Genomic DNA, 9865 nt, shown 5'->3' with positions numbered 1-9865 from the left:
TGGTGCTTACAGTAAGCTCAAGAATGGGATGAGACTGCAGACAGACCAGCTTGCAGGGTCTCCAACAGCTTCTGCTTCAGTAACTCTAAGACATGTTAAGGCAATGGTCTTTCCTGTCAGGATTTTTTCAGTCTCCATGCAGTTCAGTATCCTGAAGTTAGCTGAATAGCCACCACTACTTAGTTCAGATCTGCTACTTACCCTCTCCACAATTTACTTAAGAATGCTGAGAAACTTACTCCCTTCATAGTCTTCTCTCCATGCTGCTCACTCACTCTATAGAAGCCAGACTACCATCCCTTTATCTTGGCTCCCATCATGTTGATTTTTTGTTCCAGGTAAAGAATTGCATTTTATTTTTTCCAATGCACAGCCTAAATGTAGCCCTGTGTGGTTAAACAGAAAGCTAGGAAAACAACCTAGATGAATGTTTCTACAGCAGGGGTTACTTCACCTCCTGTAAGGCAACATGGCATTAAAAACATAGCTGTCCTGAACTACACAGAAATAGCTGAGTAGCTTCGAATCACAGAATTGTTACAGTTGGAAGGGTCCTTAAGGTTCATCCAGTTCCATCCTCCCTGCCATGGGCAGGGACACCTCACACTAGACCAGGTTGCTCAGAGCCCCATTCAGCCTGGCCTTAAAAGCCTCCAGGGATGGGGCTTCTACCACCTCCCTGGGCAACCTTCAGAGAAAACAGCATATTTACACTGAATTAAAGAGACTAGGAAAATCCAGGTTTGCAGCACAGTCAACAGCTGTGAGATTCCAGAACAAGTACAAAAGCCCAGTTAGAACTCGGGGCCACCAAAAAGGAGTATGGCTTTATTTCATCTTAAGCAGCACCTATCTTGCTAAATGTAGGGATGTTATAAAGGGTACCTGTGGGCATCCAGAGCATGTTCAACTTCTTCCCTTGTTCCAGAAAGTTCTTCTAATAAGACACTAATTTATTTGCATTTTCTGCATCCTCAACAGCTGGTAGGAAAAGATCTCAGTTAAAAGACTTATTTTATCCAATGAATACATTCTAGAAAGGTTCATTTTATTACTTTAGACTGTAACTTCAACAGCTGTAGTCCAGTTTTGTCTCAGGATTCACTACTGTTAACCATCTAAGCAGAGATGATGCTTTATAAAGGTAATTGGACAGACTTTAAAAGCTTTAACTTGGATTATTCACATATCCTAGAGTTCTGGAGCAGTAAAAGGTGGGTTTACAGGTTTGACTTGTATGGAGGAACCACCAGTAGTTAAAATTATGCACAGGAGTTTTGGGTAACTCATGAAAGGTATTTTAGAAGTAGAGCAAGGCATTCCCCACATCTGTGAACTTGAGATGCTGGTGGGAAAGCAGGGAGAGAAGCCCTGGCAAGAAGGATTTCTCATAGGGCCTGCTATTACAGGTACTCACTGTGGTGTGCACGCTCCTCCTGCTGCTCTACTACAGGTATCTGCCTCTAGAAACAGGCATGATTCAGAAGCTTTTGCCAAGCTGCCATCCTTTTTCTTCAGAAATCCAAGTGAGAAAACAGAAGCTGTCCTTTTCAATAGCACAATACAAAAAAGGAGCCGAAGGAATGGCTCCAGCTTGAGGACTATGGATTTTTCTGGGTTAAAAACAACAACAAACCCATTTCGGTTAAGAGTTGATCTTCTGAAGTTAAAAAAATAAACACTGAGCCTGCCTACAACAATTTAATCATAAAACAGGGGAACAGCTCCAAAGCACGAATAATTTCAAGCTCCCACTATGACAATTATGCAAGCAGAAAGGGTTTCCTGGGCCCTGTAAAAACAAATTGGAATAACACTAAGATTTTGCACTACTCTTGCTTATCATAAGTGAAATCTTCTTTCACGAGCTACTTCTTGCTTATTGCAATAAGCAGCTGCCAGTGTTCTTTCTGCACAGCTTCCCACCACTAAGATCCCAGTCTGACTTCCAGCACCCTGGTCATTTCCTGGGATGCTTGGTTGGAGTAAGTTTATCACTATTCCAGTAATTGCATTTATTTGCCCATTGCAAAGTCTGGTTGGACTGTATCTGAAAGGTCTTTTCCAACATGACTCTTTATGTAATACTACAATTTAGTGCCAGCATACACCATTGTGGCCACAGAGAGCCCCAGGGCAGCTGGTAGGACACCACCCCTATCTTTCTGCTATTTGACAGAGCTGAATAGACTTCACCCAGTGCGAGATACATTTAGCTGAGGAAATTTTTGTCTAACATCAGCATAGTTGTATGGAGCCTATGATCTAACACTGCCCGTGAAGCTTAGCCCACTTGCTCCTCCTCTGCATGATCACATCACTCTGCAGGGTGCTGTTAACACCTCTTAGCAAGCTTTTCAAACTACTTTTTAATAGACTGCAAGTGATGTTTCAGGATTGAATGGTTCTTCATTTCTACTCCTGAGTACATCACTATATAAGCTATCTGCTCAGATGGCTTTTGGCTTAGATGTACAAGGAACCCTGGTAAAACCTGCAAGGGTGAAGCTGTATTTACAGGAGCAAGCACCTGTGCCTCCAGCAGTTTTCCATAGACACCAAGTCTGAATGTAGCTTAAAATATTCCCACTCTAGTGCAAGACTGAATATTTCTCTAGGCTTCTGAATGCAAGTCAAACAACAATGACATTAAAACTTGATGACAACCAGACAGTTAATTTTCCCCACCAATATTTACAACACCCTTTAAAAAAACCCAACCAAACAAAACCCAAAACACTCCTCCAGCTTGTGGAAAACACTAAACATTCTCACTCCTTTCTCTCTCCCCCCCACAATTCAGTCACTATTTTGCAGCATTTGCTTCCTTGCTTGTCAACAGCATGAACAAGTCAGCAGAGCACCCAGTCACATAGTTACTCTATTCAAGAGACATAGAAAACCAGATTATTTTGCAGTAGTGTTATTACTACAGTAGGATTAACACCACAAAGAGACATACAAACATAGAATGAGCCTGGGAGAGCTCAAAGGATTACACTGAGGCACTGAAAGCAGGATGGGTGTGTTCTTAAACATCTGTATGAACTCTGTACATGTCCATTTGATGCAGCTACTTACTTCATCACATACATGTGACCTGAGTCACTCCATCTTCCTGGTCAAACTGTCCATCATCCAGTTCCCTTAACACAGCATCACTGCTACTGAAGCCTGCAAAGCCTCCATAGTGGGAGGATCCCTCCTTGATCCAGCATTGTTTAGATGGAGAGAGGTGAAACTCATCAGAGGGTTGTCCAGTTTCTACAGGGCGAGAAGTAGCTGTGTCTAATCCAACGCTTCTGCTGGACACTTTGCCTTTTTCCTCCCCAATAACTTGTCTTAAGGATTTCCTCTAAAATACAAGATGATGTTTAAGTGTTAGCTTCAGGGAAACAAAGCAGGGGAGTTTAAAAAAAAAAAAAAAAGGCCAAACACTTTGCAATGATCCATGCCTGGATTTAAGGTGAGCTGCTACTCTAACATAAGGCAGCACTTAATGCCCTGGTTTAGATGAGGAACTCCTCTGGACAAAAACTTTTACCAGATGCATTTTTGTTCTCAACAAATTTTAAGACAAAGAAGATACAAGATGTAGCTGAGATTCAAAACAGCAAGAATGAATGCTAAGTAAAAGGACTTTAATAATGCTTGTTTCTTACATAGTACTTGGCAAATCTGGAATGATTTGCAAGTCTTAACTCATGCTGAAAGCAGCTCTTTGAAGATTTCCCACTAATCCACCTCACAGCTGGACTACTGCACTTGCCCAGCTTCTCAGTTCTGCCCACAAGGACCTTCAGAGGCCACCTCAGGTAATAGCAAGTTTGCTCAGAATTGCACTCCATCCATGCGGTGGATCTATGCAGACTGAAGTCACCAGCTGTCCTGGTCAACAGTTTGAGGGGGGACTACAGAGCCTGCACAGGAAGAACTCAGTCTAAGTGCAGTCTGACATTAGTACTGGCACCTCCTGACATGCTTCTTGTTGAAGCTTGATGGATGCCCATGTCAAGATAAGTAAGCAGACTGATTTAAGCAAACAACAGATCTCTCAGACTATGCTAAGGGTCCTCTGCAGTTTATTTTGTTTCAGCATCAGGAGCTAGCAGATGTGATGGTGCAGCACCTCCACAGACCAAATCAGTATCCTGAATCACAAGAGGAGCATAGTCAGGAAGGCAGAAACATCCTGGCTGTCTGCCTGGAGCCTTGCTCTCAGCACAAGCATTGCTAAACCAGGAAATGCTCTGTCAGGGAGACACAGCCCTGCCTACAAGAGGACAGGTAACCAGGAGTCGTCCAGCCTCTGCACAGAGCCGCATCTTGGGGTGGGTAAGGACACACTCTTGCAGGGAGATGTGCACGAATGCAAGCACTTGAAAACCAAAACCACCCCACAACTGTTTTTGCCATGCTCTGGCAAGTTCTGTACCTCCTTTCTATACATTGCTTTTTTCCTTCTGGAAGTCTTTTGAAACAGTATGAACAATGGCCCTTGTGGTTAAAGGAAATGTACTCAATGAAGTTGTTACAGGAGATACTGGGACATGAGAGAAAAGGGAAATAGTGCTGCCTGGGGAGAAGGAGGAAATCAACTTTGCCTGGATGCTATGCTAAGAGAACAAAGAAAAAAAAATCTGCTGAAGGGAAATGAAGAAAAAACAGAGAAAAGAACAAACCAGAAAATCCTCAAGCACTGTGTGGTTCAGCCTAGGATCTCCTCCTCTGAACTCTCTTTTGCTAAACCGCACAAATGGTATGTGGTAAACAAAGAGCCCGGTGAGAGAGCACAGCCTTTCCAACCCAAGAGGCCTCTGAACCATCACATAAATCATAAGCCAGGTCATACATGGTATCCCCCATTAACATAAAAGACTGCAAAGAAATGAGCTGTGAGGACATAAAATACACCCTCCTCAGAAAAGAGACCCTGTGAGAGTAAGAGACCAGGCCATGCCTAAAGAAGTATAATCTGTGCAGCAATTTGATTTTTTTTTTTTTTTTAATTTAAACCATTTTTTGATATCTGAAGTATTTCTGTGCTTCAAAAATGCCTCAAGTTGCAGAAATGAACAACATCTTTTATGTCATTTGAGCATCAATGAAAAGATATGCAGCACAAATGAAAATGAAGATGTCTGGCTAGAGAGCACAAAATCACAGGATTTAAAATGTTTTCACTGAAATGTTTGCAAGGGTTTGATAAAATTGCACAGCTGCATCACCAATGTCCAGGGGACATTCCAAATAATCTAGGAACATTTCTAGAACAAAAGTTACTGCCTTTGAATTTCAGCAGCTTGCTGCGCACCTGAAATCCTTCACAGTAAGGGTGGCGAGACACTGGAACAGGTTGCTCAGGGAAGTGATGGATGCCCTGTCCCTGGAGATGTTCAAGGCCAGGCTGGTTAAGGCCTTGAGCAAGCTGGTCTAGTGGAAGGTGTCCCAGGGCCATGGCAGGGGGGTTGGAACTAGGTGATCTTTGAGATGCCTTCCAACCCAACCCATTTTATGAGGCTACAAATCTATGGAATCTAGCTAATTAGTGCAAAACTAGTATGATAAGTGTTACTAACAAATGTATGGGTTTAAACTGTACTGAAGGTATTACGCTATTTGCCAACCCAGGTATTTCAATAGAAACCGAATGAAGGAAAAACCAAAAAACTAAGAATTTATGGGACCAACATAATTACAGAGACAGAAGGAAATGTTACGGTGCCAGATGTCTCAGAACTACCTATTCATCCCATGCTACAATGATCTCAGCATACTGACATTTCCTGGTGGAGAAGGAAAACATTCTCTGGTACTAAGTTTGTGCAGATCTTAAACAGAGTAAATCCTGATGCAAATGGCTACAAAATCAGCTGTTTCTTGTTTCCTTAATGCTTAAGTCAAAGGTTTCCCACTACCACAAAAAGAACTGCAAACCACACCATTTGTGTAAACCAAAGCTGTTGATCATCTCACAACAGAGAACTTGAATTGTGAGTATAATGCTTCCTATTTTGAATTCAAACCAAGTCTAAAGAATTCATCAGATCCTCGTGATGTTGTTGCAGAACTAGTTTTTATCAAGTCTTAACCATTCTAACTTATGCCTGGGCAGTATTAAGAGGTGCTTATAGTTAAAGATAATGTTTTGACAAGGAAAAGGTCTTCCATGTCCTTATTGTACAGAGCAGGAAAAAGAATAATTAAAATAGGTAGGGAAGCATGAGGAAAACTATGACTTACTTAATAAATTAAAGGGAAAAAGAACCCTGAGGAAGTGGCAGAATTCAGAAGAGGGTCTGAATGGAAGAGGAGAAAAGACATCAGCAAAGGAGAAGAAACACACTGAAGAGAAGACAGCATGAACTCAAGTTTTGTGAGGAAATAAATTACTGTACAAGAACTAGCTGGGAACTGAGATAGTTGTAGAATCAAAAATTAAAACAGGACTTTAACTGTGCACACAGAAGTAGTAACTATCAGTGGACACAGTAAGAAGGAAGTTAGACTTGAGATAAACAAAAGCCTGGAGAGCAAAGGAAGACTATATTTTAGAAACACTAGGCAGAAGAAAATACACTTGAGAGTAACACACGACATAGAAAGTGAAAGAGACAGTGAGATCCAATATGACTACAAGAAGGTTCAAGTCCTAGAACCATTTATACAGATGAAGAAAGAACAGATTAGGTATTATTTCCTTACAATACAGTGAGATCAAAATCAAATGTTTGGGTATGCAAAAGATCCAGCATTTGATTCACAACAATGAATAGTTCTTGAAGACTTCTAAAGAAATACTTGGAGCACAGCCAATCTCACCCACCTGAGCCAAGAGTCATTTAGCACAGCCTAGCTTTTTAGCATGCTTATGCTTTCCTCTATGGATTAAATTAAAAGGAAAAAAAACATACAGATTCAACTGTAAAAGCCATCCACAAACTTCAAGTTCCAAGTGAAACCTCCTCTGCCATTTTTTTCGCTCCCATTAGTTTTGAAGTCTAGTTTGTTTCTGTACCAAACCATTACACGAGGCACTAATTTGTTCACAGTGATACCACAGACATGGTACTCACCTCTGGTGTCTGGACAGCAGAATTCCACATAACAGGTCTCTGAAGAAAAATTACTTGCTTTGTGGCCAGATTTCCTTCGCTAAAACAAAACAAAAAGAATACTTTAAAGGCAGCAAAAGTGGTGTGTACCTAGAAGAACCATTTGGGTTGGAAGGGATCTTGAAGATCATTCAGTTACAACCTACCTGCCAGGGGCAGGGACACCACCTACCCCATCCAAACTGGCTTTCAACACTTCCAGATGTGGAGCCTCCACAACTCTTCTGGGTAACCTGTTGCAATGCCTCATCACCCTCAGGGGTAAAATTTCTTCCTAATAGCTAAATCCAGCTACTCCCAGTTTGAAGCCAGATTATCAGGGAACAAACTAAGGCTTCCTGCTCTGACAGTCTCTACCTCACTATTTGTACTCATGAAAAGAAAATGTGTTACAATCTTAGGTCACAAGAAGAAAATGAGCAATCCCACAACATTTTCCTATTTGGCTAGGTGTCTCTCCCTGCCTCAGTTAGGTCTGTTTTGATGATATCAGCTAGGAAGCCCCTCTTCTAAGCAAGAAGGCTGAGCACAGTCCCTGGCATAGGGTAAGAGCCTCTGGCTTATTTGTAACAGTGTGCATTCCTTTGGAGAAAGGAAACAGCCCTACATTAAGCTACAGCTTATACAAGTTCTACCAGGACAGAGAAAGGACAAGATGGTGAGTAGACAATAAGTAAATTAACAGTTTTCTAAGTCTGACCTGATTAAAATGCTGTACACGAGAAAGGGGCTATGAGCTTCATTCACAAAGAACTCAGTGACAGTGGGATGTCCACAGGATTTAAATGAGAAGTGCTTAGAACAAGCCACTCCACATCTTCCCTCAGCTCCATCTTCCCTCTTTGCCTCCTAGGGCATTTTGAAAAGGTAGATTGGGGTTATTAATAGATCATGACCAACTACTCAAAGTCAGTGGGTTAGCAGTGTATGTGCCTTGCTCATCTTCAGGGACTGCAGTGAAATAAAGGTCACTGCAAAGTAAGGCTGCTGAAGCCTTTTCCCCTGTCTCTTCTTTCAAGAGGGATGCAGAGCAACAGAAACTCTTCTGTTAAAACACCAGCAATTTTTTTGTCTGCTTGTGCTGTGTGGGCAATAATTTGTCTGTATTGTAGGAAGTCCCCCCCCAAAAAATCACCAAGCCAGGAACTAAGTAGCACTGCCACAGTTCTGATTTTCCGAAGTTCTGCAATTCCAACTCCTTTGGAATTGCAATCTAGACGTGCAGTTATATTCATTATCCCAGGCTGATGACTATACCATATCTCCTGGTTGAGAGGAGCTGTTGCATGAAAAACTTTGAATTCTTCCTAAAGCTTTTTTTATTTCAGACCACAAACATGTATGAAACTCTACACACTCATAATAACATCATATGAGTAACTGCACAAGCATTAAGTTACCAGCAAAGTATCTTCTGCTACTAAATTTAACTCCTAAAAGGACTATCTATTAATTGCATCCATGCTATATAGCTTCTCCACTTGGCATAATTACTGTCAAATTCTTGTCCTGAAGACATCTATCTAGTCAGCAAGAGGTGGATGCAATGCAGGATGTCACTGATTATTAGGGGTCTGTGGTTTTTGGTCAAAAAAGTTCTTTATGGACTGCAAACAAAATTCAAATACCCAAGGGTAAGGATGGATACAACAAACATTAACATTGCATCATAGGCATTTTTTTTTTTTTTGAAAAAAAAGAGAAACACTGACAGAAGAGGGGAACTGCCGTGGGTTTTTCTAGTGTGCTGATCAAAAAAAACCCCAAAAGTCCCAAACAGCATTGTACTAAACAGAAACCCTGCATGTCTCAGGATTATGACCACTACCCTTGCTCTACTTGGAACAGCAAAGACAATGTTTAAGTGTCATGCGTTAGGGCTGTGCTGTTCTAACTCAAACCAGGACATCAAGGAAGTGTTTCGTGGATCCAGTACGATTCAGCCATTGTAGGATTAAATAGGCCTACAGATTGCTGCTCCTGCCTGAAACAGAGCCATGATCCACAACACTCAGCTGTTACATGGCAAAGACATCTTATGGGGAGGAACATCAGTAAGAAAAACAAACCTTCAAATGACAAACCCACACAGCAACAAGCATGAGAGCCTGGTGTTTTCCAGGCTAGGCTATTTCAAATCCTAACCAGATGGAAACAAAATTTCTTTATATACTTGGTACACATTCTTTTATTCATAGAAATATGAAAAATCACTTTTCCAGATCATCCCAAAATGCTGCTTTTAAAAATTTTCTTCAGTGCTTCTGAAGCCAGTTCATATTCAGGCTGGATTTTGAGGTCAAAGTCTCAGGTCTGGGAAAAGACCAGCTGTTCAGCAGCATGAAGCATTCTTTTTATTGAGACATTTAACTTGCATTCCTGGGATAATCCACCACCACAGTCATGGCATCTTCCATATCAGACACAGAGTAATCATCCAAGAATTCAGTCTCTTCTTTAACTACCACCATCAAGGCCTAAAAATAGTATTTCTCTGTCACTACTTAACCTTTCAAGACAGAATCATGGTTTTCTGACTCTTAAGAATTCTTAATTCCTAATTAGGAACTCTTGTTTAGCAGCTTTTTAAAGACAAATGAATAGCTGTTTTAGACACTACAGGCACACCAAGCATGATTTACAGACTTCTTCCAGAAGTATCTCAAGCCATAACTAGAACAAACATCAAACAATTCATGCAAAGACAGACTGATAATCTCAGAGTGGCTGCCCAGCAGATGCTCAGGACA

The 9865-nt window shown here is 41.3% G+C and overlaps 1 protein-coding gene across 1 annotated transcript in view; it reads right to left on the bottom strand.

Annotated features, from left to right (window-relative positions):
- Nucleotides 1-2807: 2807 nt before the first annotated feature.
- RFTN2 (raftlin family member 2) overlaps nt 2808-9865 on the bottom strand; it is a 30108-nt gene continuing 23050 nt past the window's right edge. The window contains exons 8-9 of the mRNA XM_009910580.2: nt 7077-7155; nt 2808-3355 (exon numbers count right to left, since the gene is read on the bottom strand). Of these exons, the coding sequence (XP_009908882.2) occupies nt 3086-3355; nt 7077-7155 (349 nt within the window). The 3' untranslated portion in view covers nt 2808-3085. The remainder of the gene's footprint in view (nt 3356-7076; nt 7156-9865) is intronic.

This window comes from Dryobates pubescens, chromosome 2 (assembly GCF_014839835.1).
Source record: "Dryobates pubescens isolate bDryPub1 chromosome 2, bDryPub1.pri, whole genome shotgun sequence".
Classification (NCBI taxonomy): Eukaryota; Metazoa; Chordata; class Aves; order Piciformes; family Picidae; genus Dryobates; species Dryobates pubescens.
Note: the sequence above shows the minus strand (reverse complement) of the source record. Positions and strands in the feature narration are given on the sequence as shown.